Genomic DNA, 20983 nt, shown 5'->3' on the forward strand with positions numbered 1-20983 from the left:
GGGAGACAACAGCATGTCGTCCACAAGGAGCAAGGGTGCCAAGACACAGGGTTATTTTGCGACCTGTACCTCTTGTGCGGCTAAGTTACCTGCGGGTTCCACCTACCCTCACTGTGAGCAATGCTCAACCCCTGTTTTGCTTCCACAACCGGAGCCTCGGTCACTAGTGGGCCCCTCGGCTCAGGTAGAATCCCTTGCTCCCCCTGTCCAGGCGGCAGGGACAGAGTTTGCAGTTTTTGCTGAAAAACTCTCTGAGTCACTCTCACAATCCATGGCTCAGTCTATGGACAAATGGTCTGCCAAGCTGCTTGAAGCTTTGCAGTCCAGACCGGTCCCTACACAGGCCCCGGGCCCTGTTGGATCTTCACCCCCAGGCCCCTCTCTGCCCGCGCCGCAGCACGTTCCCAGGGGGGGCCCTAGGTCTCACGTGGAGGACTCCGGCCCGGACCACAGTCCCAGGCCGGCTAAGCGGGCACGCTGGGAATCTTCCCCGACTTCTTCACGCTGCTCAGGTTCCCAGCGTGAGGACTCTCTGGAGGATGAGGCGGACGTCGCTGCTCAGGGCTCTGACACTGACGTTGCCCTCAATCTTGATACACCTGAAGGGGACGCCATAGTAAATGATCTTATCTCGTCCATCAACCAGGTGTTAGATATCTCTCCCCCACCGCCACCTGTGGAGGAGTCGACTTCTCAGCAGGAGACACACCAGTTTCGGTTCCCTAAACGTACACGGAGTGCGTTTTTCGAACACTCTAACTTCAGAGATGCTGTACAGAAGCCCAGAGCGGTTCCGGACAAGCGCTTTACTAAGCGCCTTACTGACACACGTTACCCCTTCCCTTCTGACGTTGTTAAGGGTTGGGCTCAATGTCCCAAGGTGGATCCCCCAGTCTCTAGATTGGCGGCTAGATCTGTGGTATCGGTTGCAGATGGATCATCGCTAAAGGATGCCACTGACAGGCAGATAGAGCTCCTGATGAAGTCCATCTATGAAGCCACGGGCGCGTCTTTTGCCTCGGCCTTTGCAGCCGTGTGGGCACTACAAGCTATCTCAGCTTGTCTGGCTGAGATTAATGCGGTTACACGTAATTCTGCTCCGCAGGTTACGTCTTTGACTTCCCAGGCGTCAGTTTTTTCTTCCTACGCCATGAACGCAGTTTTAGACTCTGCTAGCCGTACAGCGGTGGCATCTGCTAACTCTGTGGCAGTCCGCAGGGCCATGTGGCTGCGCGAATGGAAGGCAGATTCGGCCTCCAAGAGGTTCTTAACCGGTTTGCCGTTTGCTGGCGACCAATTGTTTGGCGAACGATTGGATGAGATTATTAAGGAATCTAAGGGAAAGGACTCCTCCTTACCCCAGTCCAAACCAAAGAGACCTCAGCAACGAGAGATACAATCGAGGTTTCGGTCCTTTCGTCCCTCCGCCAAGCCCCAATCCTCTTCGTCCAGCAGGCCGGAGAAAGGCCGGAGGAACTCAGCCCGCCACGCGTATAAGTCACGCCCCCAAAAGGCCGCAGGAGGCACTGCTTCCAAGGCGGCCTCCTCATGACTCTCGGCATCCCCGAACCGCATCCTCGGTCGGTGGCAGGCTCTCCCGCTTTTGCGACGCCTGGTGGCCACATGTTCAAGACCGATGGGTGAGAGACATTCTGTCTCACGGTTACAGGATAGAGTTCAGCTCTCGTCCTCCGACTCGTTTCTTCAGAACATCTCCGCCCCCCGAGCGAGCCGATGCACTTTTTCAGGCGGTGAACGCTCTGAAAACAGAAGGAGTTGTGATCCCTGTTCCCCTCCAGGAACATGGTCGCGGCTTTTACTCCAACTTGTTTGTGGTGCCAAAGAAGGACGGCTCGTTCCGTCCCGTTTTGGACCTCAAACTACTCAACAGACATGTGAGCACCAGACGGTTTCGGATGGAATCTCTCCGCTCTGTCATCGCTTCAATGTCACAAGGAGACTTCCTAGCATCAATCGACATCAAGGATGCTTATCTCCATGTGCCGATCACACCCGACCATCAACGCTTTTTGCGCTTCGCCATCAGGGACGAACACCTTCAGTTCGTGGCATTGCCTTTCGGCCTGGCGACAGCCCCACGGGTGTTCACCAAGGTCATGGCATCTGTTGTGGCGGTCCTACACTCTCAGGGCCACTCGGTGATTCCCTACTTAGACGATCTTCTGGTCAGGGCACCCTCTCAGTTGGCGTGTCAAAACAGCCTTTCCGTCGCTCTGGCGACTCTCCAGCAGTTCGGATGGATCATCAACTTTCCAAAATCCAAGTTGACACCGACCCAATCACTGACGTTCCTTGGGATGGAGTTTCATACTCAGTCAGCGGTGGTCATGCTACCGCTGGACAAACAGCTTTCTCTGCAGGCAGGGGTGCAATCTCTTCTTCGGGGTCAGTCACACCCCTTGAGGCGCCTCATGCACTTCCTGGGGAAGATGATGGCAGCGATGGAGGCAGTGCCCTTCGCACAATTCCATCTGCGGCCACTCCAGTGGGACATTCTCCGACAATGGGACAGGAGGTCGACCTCACTCGACAGGAACGTCTCTCTTTCCCTTGCAACCAAGACGTCACTTCAGTGGTGGCTCCTTCCCAACTCTCTGTCGCAGGGGAAATCCTTCCTACCCCCCACCTGGGCTGTGGTCACGACGGACGTGAGCCTGTCAGGGTGGGGGGCGGTTTTTCTCCACCACAGGGCTCAGGGAACCTGGACTCCGATCGAGTCATCCCTTCAGATCAATATTCTGGAGATAAGGGCAGTGTATCTAGCCCTATTGGCCTTTCATCGGTGGCTGGAGGGCAGGCAGATCCGAATCCAGTCGGACAACGCCACGGCCGTCGCGTACATCAACCACCAAGGCGGCACTCGCAGTCGTCAAGCCTTCCAGGAAGTCCGACGAATTCTGCAGTGGGTGGAAGCCACAGCTTCCACCATCTCCGCAGTTCACATCCCGGGCGTAGAAAACTGGGAAGCAGATTTTCTCAGCCGACAGGGCATGGACGCGGGGGAATGGTCTCTTCACCCAGACGTGTTTCGTGAGATCTGTCGCCGCTGGGGAACGCCGGACGTCGATCTCATGGCGTCACGGCACAACAACAACAAAGTCCCGGCATTCATGGCCCGGTCTCAAGATCACAGAGCTCTGGTGGCGGACGCATTAGTTCAGGATTGGTCGCAGTTTCGACTTCCCTATCTGTTTCCTCCTCTGGCGATGTTCCCCAGAGTGCTGCGCAAAATCAGATCAGACTGTCGTCGCACCATTCTCATCGCTCCAGATTGGCCGAGGCGGTCGTGGTACCCGGATCTGTGGCATCTCACGGTGGGTCAACCGTGGGCGCTCCCAGACCGCCCAGACTTGCTGTCTCAAGGGCCGTTTTTCCATCTGAATTCTGCGGCCCTCAACCTGACTGTGTGGCCATTGAGTCCTGGCTCCTAGCGTCCTCAGGGTTATCTCAAGATGTCATTGCCACTATGAGACAGGCCAGGAAACCAACGTCCGCCAAGATCTATCACAGGTCTTGGAGGATCTTCTTATCCTGGTGCTCTGACAAGGGTTTTACTCCCTGGCCCTTTGCCTTACCCACTTTTCTTTCATTCCTTCAATCCGGAATGGACAAGGGTTTGTCTCTCGGCTCTCTCAAGGGACGAGTATCGGCGCTTTCCGTATTTTTTCAAAAGCGTCTAGCCAGGCTTCCGCAGGTCCGCACGTTCCTGCAGGGAGTTTGCCACATAGTCCCACCTTACAAGCGTCCGCTGGAACCCTGGGACCTCAACAGGGTGCTACCGGCTCTTCAGAAACCACCTTTCGAGCCGCTGCGGGATGTTTCTTTATCACGTCTTTCGCAGAAGGTGGCTTTTCTAGTGGCAGTTACATCGCTCCGTAGAGTGTCGGAGCTGGCAGCGCTGTCATGCAAAGCCCCCTTCCTGGTTTTTCACCAGGATAAGGTGGTTCTGCGTCCTGTACCGGAATTTCTCCCTAAGGTGGTATCCCAGTTTCATCTCAATCAGGATATCTCCTTACCTTCATTTTGCCCTCATCCAGTTCACCAATGTGAAAAGGATTTGCACTCCTTAGATTTAGTGAGAGCACTCCGGCTCTACGTGTCTCGCACGGCGCCCCTGCGCCATTCAGATGCGCTCTTTGTCCTTGTCGCTGGCTAGCGTAAGGGTTCGCAGGCTTCCAAGTCAACCTTGGCTCGATGGATCAAGGAACCGATTCTTGAATCCTACCGTTCTTCTGGGCTTCCACCTCCTTCAGGGTTGAAAGCCCATTCTACCAGAGCCGTGGGTGCGTCCTGGGCACTGCGGCACCGGGCTACGGCTCAGCAGGTGTGCCAGGCAGCTACCTGGTCTAGTCTGCACACTTTCACGAAACACTATCAGGTGCATACCTATGCTTCGGCAGACGCCAGTCTAGGTAGGCGAGTCCTTCAGGCGGCTGTTGCCCACCTGTAAGAGGGGGTCGTTTTTCGGCTCTTTTTATCGAGGTATTCTTTTACCCACCCAGGGACTGCTTTTGGACGTCCCAATTGTCTGGGTCTCCCAATGGAGCGACAAAGAAGAAGGGAATTTTGTTTACTTACCGTAAATTCCTTTTCTTCGGCGCTCCATTGGGAGACCCAGACGATTGGGTGTATAGCTACTGCCTCCGGAGGCCACACAAAGCATTACACTAAAAAGTGTAAGGCCCCTCCCCTTCTGGCTATACACCCCCAGTGGGATCACTGGCTCACCAGTTTTCTGCTTTGTGCGAAGGAGGTCAGACATCCACGCATAGCTCCACTGTTTAGTCAGCAGTAGCTGCTGACTATATCGGATGGAAGAAAAGAGGGCCCCCAGCATGCTCCCTTCTCACCCCGCTTGTGGTTTGTAAGGTTGAGGTACCTATTGCTGGTACGGCGGCTGGAGCCCACATGCTGTTTTCCTTCCCCATCCCCCTGAGGGGCTCTGAGGAAGTGGGATCTTACCGGCCCCAAAGCCCTGAGGCCGGGCTCCATCCACAGACCCATTGAACCTGCTGGATACGGAGCTGGGTACCGTTCAGGGACATGGCCCTGCACCATTCAGGTACTCTGTGTCCCCGTACACACAGGCACAGCACACTCCAGACTTGCTGGGTGTGCTAGTGCGCCGGGGACAGTAAAGGGTTACAGTCACTGCAGCCTAGCTGAGTGACTTTATGTATTGGGAACTACCGCGCCGGACGCTCCGGGAGCGGCGGCGCGGCTGGGACTTGTAGTGCGCCGGGGACTTAGCGCCGACCGCGCTTTTACGGCGGCGGCGCTTATAAATCCAGTCCCTGGCTTTTGCGGCCTAGCTCCGCTTCGTTCCCGCCCCCACCCTGTCAATCAGGGTAGGGGAGAGACGCTGTACAATCAGCAGCGCCGAGGGCTGGAGCCTTATTTACATGCTCCAGCCCTCTCACTGGACACTGTGGGACGCCGGTTTCCCGCTCTGACTTGGGGCACGCCCAAGGCCCGCCCCTACTCACACGAGCTGGAGAAGGACGCCGGCAGCCATTCCTGCAGTCCGAGCTGAGAGAACGGACTCTGGGCAACCAGGCACAGGACTAGGGCGACCACACACCCGCTTATAGGCGGGCGGTAAGCGGCACCTGAAGTGCTGACCCCACTAAATACCGCAGTTGTCCATTTGTATTTTATGCTTACACTGCATAGGTCGCTATTTTTGGCTATATGCCCTCTTAGATGGCGACACATCAGCAGCAGGAAAGCAGGGGTGCTAAGGCACAGGCTTTCCATGCTGCTTGTATTGCATGTACTGAAGTGTTCATGTGTATTTATGCTTGTATGCTATACACTGCACTGTACGGTCGCTAGTCTTGGCTATTTTCGCCTAGAATGACTAGACTACAGCAGCAGAAAAGCAAGGGTGCTGAGGCACAGGTTTTTTCTATGCTGCTTGTATTGCAGGGGTTGCAGTGTTCATTTGTGCTTGTATGCTATACATTGCACTGTATGGTCGCTATTCTGGGCTATATTCCCCTAGATGGCTAGTCTACAGCAGCAGAAAAGCAGGGGTGCCAAGGCACAGGCTTTCTATGCTGCTTGTATTGCATGTGCTGCAGTGTTCATTTGTACTTTATGCTTGTATGCTATACATTGCACTGTACGGTCGCCATTCTTGGCTCTATATCCTAGATGGCTAGTCGGCAGCAGCATATAAGCAACACAGGCTTTCGATGCTGTTTTTACTGCATGTGATACTGTTCCACGGCACTGAACCCTATTGTGTGCAATGCTCCCCTGTAGCACTTGGTCAGCCGGGGTCTCTACTAGACGTGGCCAAAGGAACCACCTGTCAACCTTGTCCAAGGACAGGGACGGAGTTGCAATGGGATAGAGACTTGCAGTCCGGACAGGCCATGGGCAATCTGGATCATTGCTCCCTGGCCACCCTCATTTGGAATAAAATCGGTGCTCCGGGGGGGTCCCAGGAGGCTCTCTGTATGATGAGGCAGACGTAGCTCATCAGGACTTTGATCCTGACACCGCTCTCAATCCGGATACACCGGATGGTGACGCCATAAGGAATGATCCTATAGCGTCCATCAATGGAATGTTGGATCTTTCTCCCTCAGCTCCCCCAGCGGAGGAGTCAGCTTCACAGCAGGAGAAGTCCCATTTCAGTAGCTCAAACGTATATTGAGTATTTTTCTGGCCACGCTGACTTCAGAGAAGCAGTCCAGGAACACCACGCTTACCAGATAAGCGTTTTCTCCAAACGTATTAGGGATACACGTCATCCCTTTCCCCCTGACGTGGTCAAGCGCGGGACCCAGGGTCCAAAGGTGGATTCTCCAATCTCCAGGCTTGCGGCTAGAGCCATAGTTGCAGTGGAGATGGGACTTCACTTAAAGATGCCAGACAGATGGATTCTGGTTGAAATCTGTCTATGAGGCTATCGGCGTGTCGGTTGCTCCGGCATTTACAGCCGTATGGGCACCCTAAGCTTTTCAGCTGTTCTTGCACAGCTGGTCTTGAGCATATGTACATTTGTGCCGCAGGGGCGTCCGTAACCTCGCAATGTCTGCATTGCGACTTACCCTATTATTGCTGTCCTGGAAGGACAGTCGAGGTTTCGGTCCTTCCCAAGCTCGGGCAGGTCCCAATTGTCCTCGTCCAAAAGAGCTGAAAAGCCTCAGAGGGGCTCAGCTTCCGGCCGGGCTCAATCACGCCCAAGGAAGGCAGCCGGAGGAACCGCTACCAAGGCGGTCTCCTCATGACTCTCAGCTCTCTCATCTCTCCGCATCCGCGGTTGATGGCAGACTCGCTCGCCTTTGGCGACATTTAGCTGCCACAGGTCACAGACCGGTGGGTGAGGGACATTGTGCCCACGTGCACAGGACAGAGTTCTGTTCTCGTCCTCCGACTCGATTCTTCAGAACGTCCCCACCTCCCCACCGAGCCGATGCTCTTCTGCAGGCAGAAGGAGTGGTAATCCCTGTTCCTCTTCAGGAACAAGACACGGTTTTCCTCCAATCTGGTTGTGGTGCCAAAAAAGGATGGCTCTTTCCGTTCCGTTCTGGACCTAAAACTGCTCAACAAGCACGTGGAGGCCAGGCGGTTCCGGATGAAACCCTCCGCTCCGTCATTGCCTCAATGTCTCAAGGAAATTTCCTAGCATCAATAGACATCAAAGATGCTTGTCTCCACGTGCCGATTGCTACAGAGCACCAATGTTTTCTACGTTTCGTGATAGGAGACGACCATCTTCAGTTCGTAGCTCTGCCATTCGGTCTGGCGACAGCCCCACGGGTGTTCACCAAGGTCATGGCGGCAGTGGTAGCAGTCTTGCACTCACAGGGACACTCTGAGATCCCTTACTTGGGCGATCTACTTGTCAAGGCACCCTCTCAAGAGGCATGCCAACTCAGCCTGAATGTTGCGCTGGAGACTCTCCAGACGTTCGGGTGGATCATCAACTTCTCAAAGTCAAACCTGTCACCGACCCAATCACTAACGTATCTTGGCATGGAGTTTCATACCCTCTCAGCGCTAGTGAAGCTTCCGCTGGACAAGCAGCGGTCACTACAGACTGGGGTGCAGACTCTCCGTCAAGGTCAGTCGCACTCCTTAAGGCGCCTCATGCACTTCCTCGGGAAGATGGTGGCGGCAATGAAGGCGGTTCCGTTTGCGCAGTTTCATCTGCGTCCTCTTTATTGGGACATTCTCCGCCAATGGGACGGGAAGTCAACATCCCTGAACAGGAAAGTATCCCTTTCACAGACGGCCAAGGACTCTCTGCAATGGTGGCTTCTTCCCACCTCATTATCACAGGGAAGATCCTTCCTACCACCGTCTTGGGCGGTGGTCACGACAGACGCGAGTCTGTCAGGGTGGGGAGCAGTTTTTCTCCACCACAGGGCTCAGGGTACGTGGACTCAGCAGGAGTCCACCCTTCAGATCCATGTTCTGGAAATCAGAGCAGTGTATCTTGCCCTACTAGCCTTCCAGCAGTGGCTGGAAGGAAAGCAGATCCGAATTCAGTCGGACAACTCCACAGCGGTGGCATACATCAATCACCAAGGAGGGACACGCAGTCAGCAAGCCTTCCAGGAAGTCCGGCGGATTCTGATGTGGGTGGAAGCCACGGCCTCCACCGTATCCGCAGTTCACATCCCCGGCGTAGAAAACTGGGAAGCAGACTTCCTCAGTCGCCAGGGCATGGACGCAGGGGAATGGTCCCTTCACCCGGACGTGTTTCAGGACATCTGTAGCCGCTGGGGAAGGCCGGACGTCGACCTAATGGCGTCCAGGCACAACAACAAGGTCCCAACCTTCATAGCACGGTCTCGCGATCACAGAGCTCTGGCGGCAGACGCCTTAGTGCAAGATTGGTCGCAGTTCCGGCTCCCTTATGTGTTTCCACCTCTGGCACTCTTGCCCAGAGTGCTACGCAAGATCAGATCCGACTGCAGCCGCGTCATACTCGTCGCCCCAGACTGGCCAAGGAGGGCGTGGTATCCGGATCTGTGGCATCTCACGGTCGGCCAACCGTGGGCACTACCAGACCGACCAGACTTACTGTCCCAAGGGCCGTTTTTCCATCGGAATTCTGCGGCCCTGAACCTGACTGTGTGGCCATTGAGTCCTGGATCCTAGGGTCTTCAGGATTATCCCAAGGGGTCGTTGCCACCATGAGACAGGCTAGGAAGCCCACGTCCGCTACGATCTACCACAGAACGTGGAGGATATTCTTATCCTGGTGCTCTGCTCAGGGAGTGTCTCCCTGGCCATTTGCATTGCCTACCTTTCTTTCTTTCCTGCAATCTGGGTTAGAAAAAGGTTTGTCGCTCGGCTCCCTTAAAGGGCAAGTCTCGGCGCTATCCGTCTTTTTTCAGAAGCGTCTAGCACGACTTCCTAAGGTGTGCACGTTCCTGCAGGGGGTTTGACATATTGTATCCCCGTACAAGCGGCCGTTAGATCCATGGGATCTGAACAGGGTACTAGTTGCCCTCCAGAAGCCGCCCTTCGAGCCTCTGAGGGAGGTTTCACTTTCTAGACTATCACAGAAAGTGGTTTTTCTGGTAGCGATCACATCTCTTCGGAGAGTGTCTGGGCTAGCAGCGCTGTCATCCAAGGCTCCTTTCCTGGTCTTCCACCAGGACAAGGTAGTGCTGCGCCCCATTCAGGAGTTTCTCCCGAAGGTGGTATCCTCTTTTCATCTTAATCAGGATATCTCTTTGCCTTCTTTTTGTCCTCATGCAGTTCATCGGTATGAGAAGGATTTACATTTGTTAGATCTGGTGAGAGCACTCAGAATCTACATTTCCCGCACGGCGCCCCTGCGCCGCTCCGATGCACTCTTTGTCCTTGTCGCTGGTAAGCGCAAAGGGTCGCAGGCTTCCAAAGCCACCCTGGCTCGATGGATCAAAGAACCAATTCTTGAAGCCTACCGTTCTGCTGGGCTTCCGGTTCCATCAGGGCTGAAGGCCCATTCTACCAGAGCCGTGGGTGCGTCCTGGGCATTGCGACACCAGGCTACGGCTCAACAGGTGTGCCAGGCAGCTACCTGGTCGAGTCTGCACACTTTCACCAAACATTATCAGGTGCATACCTATGCTTCGGCGGACGCCAGCCTAGGTAGAAGAGTCCTGCAGGCGGCAGTTGCCTCCCCGTAGGGGAGGGCTGTCTTCGCAGCTCTAACATAAGGTATTTCTTTACCCACCCAGGGACAGATTTTGGACGTCCCAATCGTCTGGGTCTCCCAATGGAGCGCCGAAGAAGAAGGGAATTTTGTTACTTACCGTAAATTCCTTTTCTTCTAGCTCCTATTGGGAGACCCAGCACCCGCCCTGTTGTCCTTCGGGATTTTTGGGTTTTTTCGGGTACACATGTTGTTCATGTTGAACGGTTTTTCAGTTCTCCGATGTTACTCGGAGTGAATTTGTTTAACCAAGTTATTGGCTTTCCTCCTTCTTGCTTTTGCACTAAAACTGGTGAGCCAGTGATCCCACTGGGGGTGTATAGCCAGAAGGGGAGGGGCCTTACACTTTTTAGTGTAATGCTTTGTGTGGCCTCCGGAGGCAGTAGCTATACACCCAATCGTCTGGGTCTCCCAATAGGAGCTAGAAGAAAAGGAATTTACGGTAAGTAACAAAATTCCCTTCTTCTTCTAGCTCCTATTGGGAGACCCAGCACCCGCCCCTGTTCCCTTCGGGCTGTTGTTCTTTTGTGTACACATGTTGTTCATGTTGAATTGTTCTTTTGGTTCATGGTTTTCAGTTCTCCGAACATCCTTCGGATTGAATTTACCTTAGACCAATTTATAAGTTTCCTCCTTCCTGCTTTTGCACCAAAACTGAGGAGCCCGTGATGCACGGGAGGGTGTATAGGCAGAGGGGAGGGGTTACACTTTTTAAAGTGTAATACTTTGTGTGGCCTCCGGAGGCAGAAGCTATACACCCAATTGTCTGGGTCTCCCAATAGGAGCTAGAAGAAAAGGAATTTACGGTAAGTAAACAAAATTCCCTTCTTTTCTGCATACATGCACTCTTTACCGTATGCCTCGCTCTCTTGTGTACATGTACTGTGTTGTTACAGTACTCCCTGCTGTCCCATGTACATGCACTGTATCTGCTATATGCCATGTGGCCCGGGGAACATGCTGTGTAGTTACCGTACTCCGCGTTGTCACTGGTACATGCACTGTGTGTGTCATATGCCACACTGCCCTGGGTATGTGCTGTGTGGTTACCGTATGGCCTGCTGTCCCAGGTACATACACTGTAGCTCTGCTGTATGTCCTGCTTTCCCTGGGTACACGCACATGTCTTTTCTGTACACTCCATTCTCCAAGTACATGCACTGTGTCATTACTGTACGACCCGCTGTCCTGGGTACATGCACTGAGTCTGCTGTGTGCTACACTGTCCTGGGTACATGCACTACATCTCTGCTGTACGCCCTGCTCTCCTAGGTACACGCATTGCCTCTCTGCCATGTGCCGTGCTGCCCTTGTTACATACATTGTGTAGTTACTGTAAACCCTGATATTCTGGTTATATCCACTGCTTTTCTGCCGTCTCTCCCGGGTACATGCACTGTGGCTCTTCTGTATGTCCTGTTCTCCCGGGTACATGCACTGCTTCTCTGCCGTACAGCTCGTTCTTTTGTTGTACATGCATTGTATCGTTACCGTATGTACCTCTGTCCCGGGTAAATGCACTGCTTCTTTGCTGTATGCTGAGCTGTCCTGGATACATGCACTGTCTCTACCATATGACATTCTGCCCCGTATACATACCCTGTGTAGTTACCATGAGACTTGCTGTCCCGCGTACACTCACGGCTCCTCTGCCGTACGCCCCGCGTACACTTACGGCTCCTCTGCCGTACGCCCCGCGTACACTTACGGCTCCTCTGCCGTACGCCCCGCGTACTCTCACGGCTCCTCTGCCGTACGCCCCGCGTACTCTCACGGCTCCTCTGCCGTACTCCCCGCGTACTCTCACGGCTCCTCTGCCGTACTCCCCGCGTACTCTCACGGCTCCTCTGCCGTACGCCCCGCGTACTCTCACGGCTCCTCTGCCGTACGCCCCGCGTACTCTCACGGCTCCTCTGCCGTACGCCCCGCGTACTCTCGCGGCTCCTCTGCCGTACTCCCCGCGTACTCTCGCGGCTCCTCTGCCGTACGCCCCGCGTACACTCGCGGCTCCTCTGCCGTACGCCCCGCGTACACTCGCGGCTCCTCTGCCGTACGCCCCGCGTACACTCGCGGCTCCTCTGCCGTACGCCCCGCGTACACTCGCGGCTCCTCTGCCGTACGCCCCGCGTACACTCGCGGCTCCTCTGCCGTACGCCCCGCGTACACTCGCGGCTCCTCTGCCGTACGCCCCGCGTACACTCGCGGCTCCTCTGCCGTACGCCCCGCGTACACTCGCGGCTCCTCTGCCGTACGCCCCGCGTACACTCGCGGCTCCTCTGCCGTACGCCCCGCGTACACTCGCGGCTCCTCTGCCGTACGCCCCGCGTACACTTGCGGCTCCTCTGCCGTACGCCCCGCGTACACTCGCGGCTCCTCTGCCGTACGCCCCGCGTACACTCGCGGCTCCTCTGCCGTACGCCCCGCGTACACTCGCGGCTCCTCTGCCGTACGCCCCGCGTACACTCGCGGCTCCTCTGCCGTACGCCCCGCGTACACTCGCGGCTCCTCTGCCGTACGCCCCGCGTACACTCGCGGCTCCTCTGCCGTACGCCCCGCGTACACTCGCGGCTCCTCTGCCGTACGCCCCGCGTACACTCGCGGCTCCTCTGCCGTACGCCCCGCGTACACTCGCGGCTCCTCTGCCGTACGCCCCGCGTACACTCGCGGCTCCTCTGCCGTACGCCCCGCGTACACTCGCGGCTCCTCTGCCGTACGCCCCGCGTACACTCGCGGCTCCTCTGCCGTACGCCCCGCGTACACTCGCGGCTCCTCTGCCGTACGCCCCGCGTACACTCGCGGCTCCTCTGCCGTACGCCCCGCGTACACTCGCGGCTCCTCTGCCGTACGCCCCGCGTACACTCGCGGCTCCTCTGCCGTACGCCCCGCGTACAATCGCGGCTCCTCTGCCGTACGCCCCGCGTACACTCGCGGCTCCTCTGCCGTACGCCCCGCGTACACTCGCGGCTCCTCTGCCGTACGCCCCGCGTACACTCGCGGCTCCTCTGCCGTACGCCCCGCGTACACTCGCGGCTCCTCTGCCGTACGCCCCGCGTACACTCGCGGCTCCTCTGCCGTACGCCCCGCGTACACTCGCGGCTCCTCTGCCGTACGCCCCGCGTACACTCGCGGCTCCTCTGCCGTACGCCCCGCGTACACTCGCGGCTCCTCTGCCGTACGCCCCGCGTACACTCGCGGCTCCTCTGCCGTACGCCCCGCGTACACTCGCGGCTCCTCTGCCGTACTCTGTCCTGGGTACATACATTCACTTGTGTCACAAAGAGCTGTGTATTGGTAGATGGACGAGCATGCAACAGAGTGAATTTCTGTACAGTACACATTGTAACGCACAGTAATGTAAGGATAGAGCAGGGCACTGTGGGATATATTTACATGGGCTGTGGGTTATCAGGACGAGGGTAATATTAGTAATGTGTATGTGTTTTCTTTGTAGCAGAAAGCTGTGGACCTGTCTAAAGATGATCTATTGGGTGATTTACTTCAAGACCTGAAATCTCAGGTATGATTTTGACATAGTTACTTTGGCTTTGATTTGCCTTCACGTCCATTCATCTAGGACTCTAGGTGTCTCCTAAGTCATGGGGACACGTGATTTTACCTCTGCTTAACTTCATACAATTTCATTGCGTTTTCTCCAGGACCCTGTGGCTTTATCAACAGCTTTCAAGAAATCACATTGGTTTTTGTTTTTTTTCCTTTCTCCTTAGCCAACGCATTTGACTCCACCGCCAGTAATAACACTTAAGAAGAAGAGACCTGCCGGGGTACCACTAAACCCTTTTTCTCTGCCTGTTGCATCTCCACCTTCCAGGGTAAATATTCAAAAACATACATCCCAACTAACAGCTTATTTGGTTTTAATGCTTCTTGAAGCAGTGTTTTACTGTTGTTTTTGTTCTTTAAATATGTTATTAGCCTTCTCCGTCACATCTCAGAAAACTTCCTTCAGTACCCAAGCAGGAATATGCTCCCCCTAAAGAGGATAAAGAGACATCTCCTAAAAAAACGAAGATAAAGCACGAGTCTAACAGCAGTACTGCAGCTGCTGAGAAAAATGGAAGTGTGGTTAAATTGGAAGAAACCTCCAAAGGTATTAAATTGTTAAAAAAAAAAAAATATGTGTCTTAAACTAGGTGCATGTTATGGATGACACAGTCTTGTGGTCTTCGGCTATAAAAAGTCGTAGTGTTTGGCTGCGCAACGTGCTCCCTGACCTTCTATTATTCCTGCTGTAGTGTATATGGTCTTATGCATCTCCTCTGCTTGGGGCTCATCCCTTTCCCTCTAGGACCCTGCGGACTTCCTCACAGTTTCAGTTCTTTTCATCAGGACTCCCGTTTGTATCCATAAATACCCTAATTTCTTTCTAGTGTGTACTGGTGATAGCTTTAACTACCTACAGATCCTGAGTGCAAGCAGTCGGCTTGCAATCATCTGGAGTAACTTCGTTGCATGTTTTAGTCCCTCTCCCTGAATCTTCTTGGAGATAAGTTATTTTCCCTTGTTTGTTTTCCCTGTATCCATACCTAGTGCTCAAGTCAGGGTCAGCATCGTGCCAGGTATCCTGCTTGATCTATAGGTGCGGACACTATCTAGGGCGGAGCCCGGACCCAGTGGTAGACTTGGTCAGGGGTCACCATCTCCCCTTCCCTAGACAGTGTCTCCCTTCCCTTCTGCCATTTGCTGGGTAGTTCCCTGTACTTAGTGTGATCTTATAGTGCTTAAAGTGGTGGTCCAAATGGCAAAGCAATTTTCATCTAAATCCCCATCTATTTAGTCCCGTAATCTAAACAAGATTTTAATATACTTAGGCTGGGGCCACACGAGCACTACTGCGAGTGCTTCGTATGACACTCGTCTCCCGCTCTGCTGGAGTGTAAGATGAGTGTCATGTCACTGTAATGCGATCCTGCGATGGTAGCACGGCCGCGGAGGAAGGTGCGTGCGTGGCGGAGGAGAGGGAGCGACTAATCTCTCCATCTCCTCCATTGTTAGCTGATGAGTATATCGCACTGCGCTCCACTGTAATGCGACTGCAATGTGATGTTTCTTTGTCGCTCCATTGGGAGACCCAGACACTTGGGTGTATAGCTTATGCCTCCGGAGGCCACACAAAGTATTACACTAAAAGTGTAAAGCCCCTCCCCTTCTGCCTATACACCCCCCGTGCATCACGGACTCCTCAGTTTTTATGCTTTGTGCGAAGGAGGCTGACATCCACGCATAGCTCCACAGCTTAGTCAGCAGCAGCTGCTGACTAGGTCGGATGGAAGAAAAGAGGGCCCATAACAGGGCCCCCAGCATGCTCCCTTCTCACCCCACTTTGTCGGCGGTGTTGTTAAGGTTGAGGTACCCATTGCGGGTACACAGGCAGGAGCCACATGCTGTTTTCCTTCCCCATCCCTTATGGGCTCTGGGTGAAGTGGGACCCGGATCGGTCTCCAGGCACTGGGACCGTGCTCCCTCCGCAGCCCCTGGGAATCTGCTGGATAGGAGCTGGGTATCGTCAGGGACAAGGCCCTGCTACTGTGAGGTACTCTGTGTCCCCGTGGGGACCGCGCATGGAGCGCTTGTGCCATACACATTGCAGCACTGCTGGGTGTGTTAGTGCGCCGGGGACTACCGCGCGGCCGCGCTTATAACTTTAGTCCCCGGCTTCTGCGGCCTAGTATCGCATATTCCCGCCCACAGGCCTGCCAGTCAGGGGAAGGGCGGGACGCTGCACACATCGTCAGCGCTGAGGGCTGGAGCATACATAGTATCCTCCTCCCCCCTCACTCAGTACACTGGGGCACTAGATTCCCGCACTTTCTTGGGCACGCCCACGGTCCCCTCCTCCCCACAGAACGCCGGCAGCCATTCCTGTCAGCGATTCAGACGCTGGAGAGGAGAGACAACACAGGGAGACCCAGGCAGGGAATCTGGTGATCACACAACCGCTCTGAGCGGTCGGTAAGCAGCACCTGTGGTGCTGGCCCCACTGAGTGCCGAAGTGTATATATATATATATATATATATATAGGCTTATAGGCTATACATTTGCACTGTACGGTCGCTCTGTTGATTTTTGGCTATATACCCTCCTGGATTGTTCTCAGAGGAGACAACAGCATGTCGTCCGCAAAAAGCAAGGGTGCCAAAGCACAGGCGTACTTTGCAACCTGTACCTCATGTGCAGCTATACTACCGGCAGGTTCCACTGACCCTCATTGTGTGCAATGCTCGGCCCCTGTGGCACTTACTCAGCCGGAGCCTCTGCTACTGGTGGCCCAGGTGGAACCACCTGCTACCACTGTCCAGGTGACAGGGACGGAGTTTGCAGCTTTTGCTGACAAACTGTCTGAGAGTATGGATAAATGGTCTGCTAAAATACTAGAAGCCTTACAGTCCAGACCGGTGATTCAGGCCCCGGGCACTGTTCAATCTTTGACCCCTGGTCCCCCTCAATTGGAACAGCAAAGTGCCCCTGGGGTGACCCATAGGTCCCAGGGTGAGGTCTCTGACACGGACCGCAGTCCCAGGCCGCCCAAGCGGGCTCGCTGGGAAATTCCCTCCACCTCATCACACTGTTCAGGGTCTCAGCAGGACTCTCTGGAGGATGAAGCGGAGGTAACAGATCAGGATTCTGATCCTGAAGCCGCTCTCAACCTAGATACACCTGAAGGTGACGCTGTAGTGAATGACCTTATAGCGACCATCAATCAGGTGTTGGATATTTCTCCCCCAGCTCCTACAATTGAGGAGTCAGCTTCTCAGGAGAAATTCCGTTTCAGGTTTCCCAAGCGTACATTGAGTACGTTTCTGGATCACTCTGACTTCAGAGAGGCAGTCCAGAAAAACCGAGACTGTCCAGACAAGCGTTTTTCCAAGCGCCTTAAGGATACATGTTATCCCTTCCCCCCTGATGTTGTCAAGGGCTGGACTCGGTGTCCTAAGGTGGATCCTCCAATCTCCAGACTGGCGGCTAGATCCATAGTTGCAGTGGAAGATGGGGCTTCGCTCAAAGATGCCACTGACAGACAGATGGAACTATGGTTGAAATCCATCTATGAAGCTATCGGCGCGTCTTTTGCTCCAGCATTCGCAGCCGTATGGGCACTCCAAGCTATCTCAGCTAGTCAGGCGCAGATTAATACCGTCACTCGTACATCTGCCCCGCAAGTGGTGTCCTTAACCTCTCAGGCGTCGGCGTTTGCGTCCTACGCCATTAATGCTATCCTGGACTCTGCGAGCCGTACGGCGGTAGCATCCGCCAATTCGGTGGTAGTCCGCAGGGCCATGTGGCTACGTGAATGGAAGGCAGACTCTGCTTCCAAAAAGTTCTTAACCGGTTTGCCATTGTCTGGCGACCGCTTGTTTGGTGAGCGATTGGATGAAATCATTAAACAATCCAAGGGAAAGGACTCATCCTTACCCCAGTCCAAACCAAACAGACCTCAACCACGGAAGGTACAATCGAGGTTTCGGTCCTTTCGGACCGCGGGCAGGTCTCAATTCTCCTCGTCCAAAAGGCCTCAGAAAGATCAGAGGAACTCCGATTCATGGCGGTCTAAGTCACGTCCTAAAAAGACCGCCGGAGGAACCGCTCCCAAAGCGGCCTCCTCATGACTTTCGGCCTCCTCAAACCGCATCCTCGGTCTGTGGCAGGCTCTCCCGCTTTTGCGACGCCTGGCTGCCACAGGTAAAAGACCGATGGGTGAGAGACATTCTATCTCAAGGTTACAGGATAGAGTTCAGCTCTCGTCCTCCGACTCGTTTCTTCAGAACATCTCCGCCCCCCGAAAGAGCCGATGCTCTTCTGCAGGCGGTGTGCACTCTGAAGGCGGAAGGAGTGGTGATCCCTGTTCCTCCTCAGCAACGGGGTCACGGTTTTTACTCCAACTTGTTCGTGGTGCCAAAAAAGGACGGATCCTTCCGTCCTGTTCTGGACCTAAAACTGCTCAACAAGCATGTGAAAACCAGGCGGTTCCGGATGGAATCGCTCCGCTCCGTCATCGCCTCAATGTCCCAAGGAGACTTCCTAGCATCAATCGACATCAAAGATGCTTATCTCCACGTACCGATTGCACCAGAGCATCAGCGCTTCCTGCGTTTCGCCATAGGGGACGAACACCTTCAGTTCGTGGCACTGCCTTTTGGCCTGGCGACAGCCCCACGGGTCTTCACCAAGGTTATGGCAACAGTGGTGGCAATCCTACACTCTCAGGGACACTCGGTGATCCCTTACTTAGACGATCTGCTTGTCAAGGCACCCTCTCAAGGGGCATGCCAACACAGCCTGAACATCGCTCTGGAGACTCTCCAGAGTTTCGGGTGGATCATCAATTTTCCAAAGTCAAATCTGACACCGGTCCAATCACTGACATATCTTGGCATGGAGTTTCATACTCTCTCAGCGATAGTGAAGCTTCCGCTGAACAAACAGCGTTCACTACAGACAGGGGTGCAATCTCTCCTTCAAGGCCAGTCACACCCCCTGAGGCGCCTCATGCACTTCCTAGGGAAGATGGTGGCAGCAATGGAGGCAGTTCCTTTTGCGCAGTTTCATCTGCGCCCACTTCAATGGGACATTCTCCGCAAATGGGACAGGAAGTCGACGTCCCTCGACAGGAACGTCTCCCTTTCGCGGGCAGCCAAGGCTTCCCTTCAGTGGTGGCTTCTCCCCACTTCTCTGTCGAAGGGGAAATCCTTCCTGCCCCCATCCTGGGCGGTGGTCACGACGGACGCAAGCCTGTCAGGGTGGGGAGCGGTCTTTCTCCACCACAGGGCTCAGGGTACTTGGACTCAGACAGAGTCCTCCCTTCAGATCAATGTTCTGGAGATAAGGGCAGTGTATCTTGCCCTAAAGGCGTTCCAGCCGTGGCTGGAAGGCAAACAGTTCCGAATTCAGTCGGACAACTCCACAGCGGTGGCATACATCAACCACCAAGGCGGGACACGCAGTCGGCAAGCCTTCCAGGAAGTCCGGCGGATTCTGCTGTGGGTGGAAGCCACAGCCTCCACCATATCCGCAGTTCACATCCCGGGCGTAGAAAACTGGGAAGCAGACTTTCTCAGTCGCCAGGGCATGGACGCAGGGGAATGGTCCCTTCACCCGGACGTGTTTCAAGAGATCTGTTGCCGCTGGGGCAGGCCGGACGTCGACCTAATGGCGTCCCGGCACAACAACAAGGTCCCGACATTCATGGCACGGTCTCAAGATCACAGAGCTCTGGCGGCAGACGCCTTAGTTCAGGATTGGTCGCAGTTTCAACTCCCTTATGTGTTTCCTCCTCTGGCACTGTTGCCCAGAGTGTTACGCAAGATCAGGGCCGACTGCCGCCGCGCCATCCTCGTCGCTCCAGACTGGCCGAGGAGGTCGTGGTACCCGGATCTGTGGCATCTCACGGTCGGCCAACCGTGGGCACTACCAGACCGACCAGACTTGCTGTCTCAAGGGCCGTTTTTCCATCTGAATTCTGCGGCCCTCAACCTGACTGTGTGGCCATTGAGTCCTGGATCCTAGTGTCTTCAGGGTTATCCCAAGAGGTCATTGCCACTATGAGACAGGCTAGGAAACCAACGTCCGCCAAGATCTACCACAGGACGTGGAAGATTTTCCTGTCGTGGTGCTCTGCTCAGGGTTTTTCTCCCTGGCCATTTACCTTGCCCACTTTTCTGTCCTTCCTTCAATCTGGATTGGAAAAGGGTTTGTCGCTCGGCTCCCTTAAGGGACAAGTCTCTGCGCTCTCTGTGTTTTTTCAGAAGCGCCTAGCCAGACTTCCACAGGTACGCACGTTCCTGCAGGGGGTCTGTCACATCGTCCCTCCTTACAAGCGTCCGTTAGAACCCTGGGATCTGAACAGGGTGCTGATGGCTCTTCAGAAACCACCGTTCGAGCCAATGAGGGATATTTCTCTCTCACGCCTTTCGCAGAAAGTGGTCTTCCTAGTAGCAGTCACTTCACTTCGGAGAGTGTCTGAGCTAGCAGCGTTGTCGTGCAAAGCCCCTTTCCTGGTGTTTCACCAGGACAAGGTGGTTCTGCGTCCGGTTCCGGAATTTCTTCCTAAGGTGGTATCCCCTTTTCATCTCAATCAGGATATCTCCTTACCCTCTTTTTGTCCTCATCCAGTTCACCAATGTGAAAAGGATTTGCACTTGTTAGATCTGGTGAGAGCACTCAGATTCTACATTTCTCGTACGGCGCCCCTGCGCTGCTCGGATGCACTCTTTGTCCTTGTCGCTGGCCAGCGTAAAGGGTCACAAGCTTCCAAATCAACCCTGGCTCGGTGGATCAAGGAACCAATTCTCGAAGCTTATCGTTCCTCGGGGCTTCCGGTTCCCTCAGGGCTGAAGGCCCATTCTACCAGGGCCGTGGGGGCGTCCTGGGCCTTGCGGCACCAGGCTACGGCTCAGCAGGTGTGTCAGGCGGCTACCTGGTCGAGCCTGCACACTTTCACGAAACACTATCAGGTGCATACCTATGCTTCGGCAGATGCCAGCCTAGGTAGGCGAGTCCTTCAGGCGGCGGTTGCCCACCTGTAGGACGGAGCCGTTTACGGCTCTATTATGAGGTATTATTTACCCACCCAGGGACTGCTTTTGGACGTCCCAAGTGTCTGGGTCTCCCAATGGAGCGACAAAGAAGAAGGGAATTTTGTTTACTTACCGTAAATTCCTTTTCTTCTAGCTCCAATTGGGAGACCCAGCACCCGCCCCTGTTCCCTTCGGGCTGTTGTTCTTTGTGTACACATGTTGTTCATGTTGAATGGTTTCAGTTCTCCGATATTCCTTCGGATT

General features: G+C 54.7%; 1 protein-coding gene across 3 annotated transcripts in view; it reads left to right on the forward strand.

Moving 5' to 3' along the window:
• POLA1 (DNA polymerase alpha 1, catalytic subunit) overlaps nt 1-20983 on the forward strand; it is a 513667-nt gene that overhangs the window by 16452 nt on the left and 476232 nt on the right. For 2 of the 3 annotated variants that reach the window (XM_075335453.1, XM_075335456.1), the window contains exons 6-8: nt 13638-13703; nt 13912-14016; nt 14120-14294. In XM_075335453.1, coding sequence (XP_075191568.1) covers nt 13638-13703; nt 13912-14016; nt 14120-14294 — 346 coding nt within the window. The remainder of the gene's footprint in view (nt 1-13637; nt 13704-13911; nt 14017-14119; nt 14295-20983) is intronic. The other variant, XM_075335455.1, reaches the window with a different exon arrangement.

The sequence above is a fragment of the Anomaloglossus baeobatrachus genome, chromosome 2 (assembly GCF_048569485.1).
Source record: "Anomaloglossus baeobatrachus isolate aAnoBae1 chromosome 2, aAnoBae1.hap1, whole genome shotgun sequence".
Taxonomy (NCBI): Eukaryota; Metazoa; Chordata; class Amphibia; order Anura; family Aromobatidae; genus Anomaloglossus; species Anomaloglossus baeobatrachus.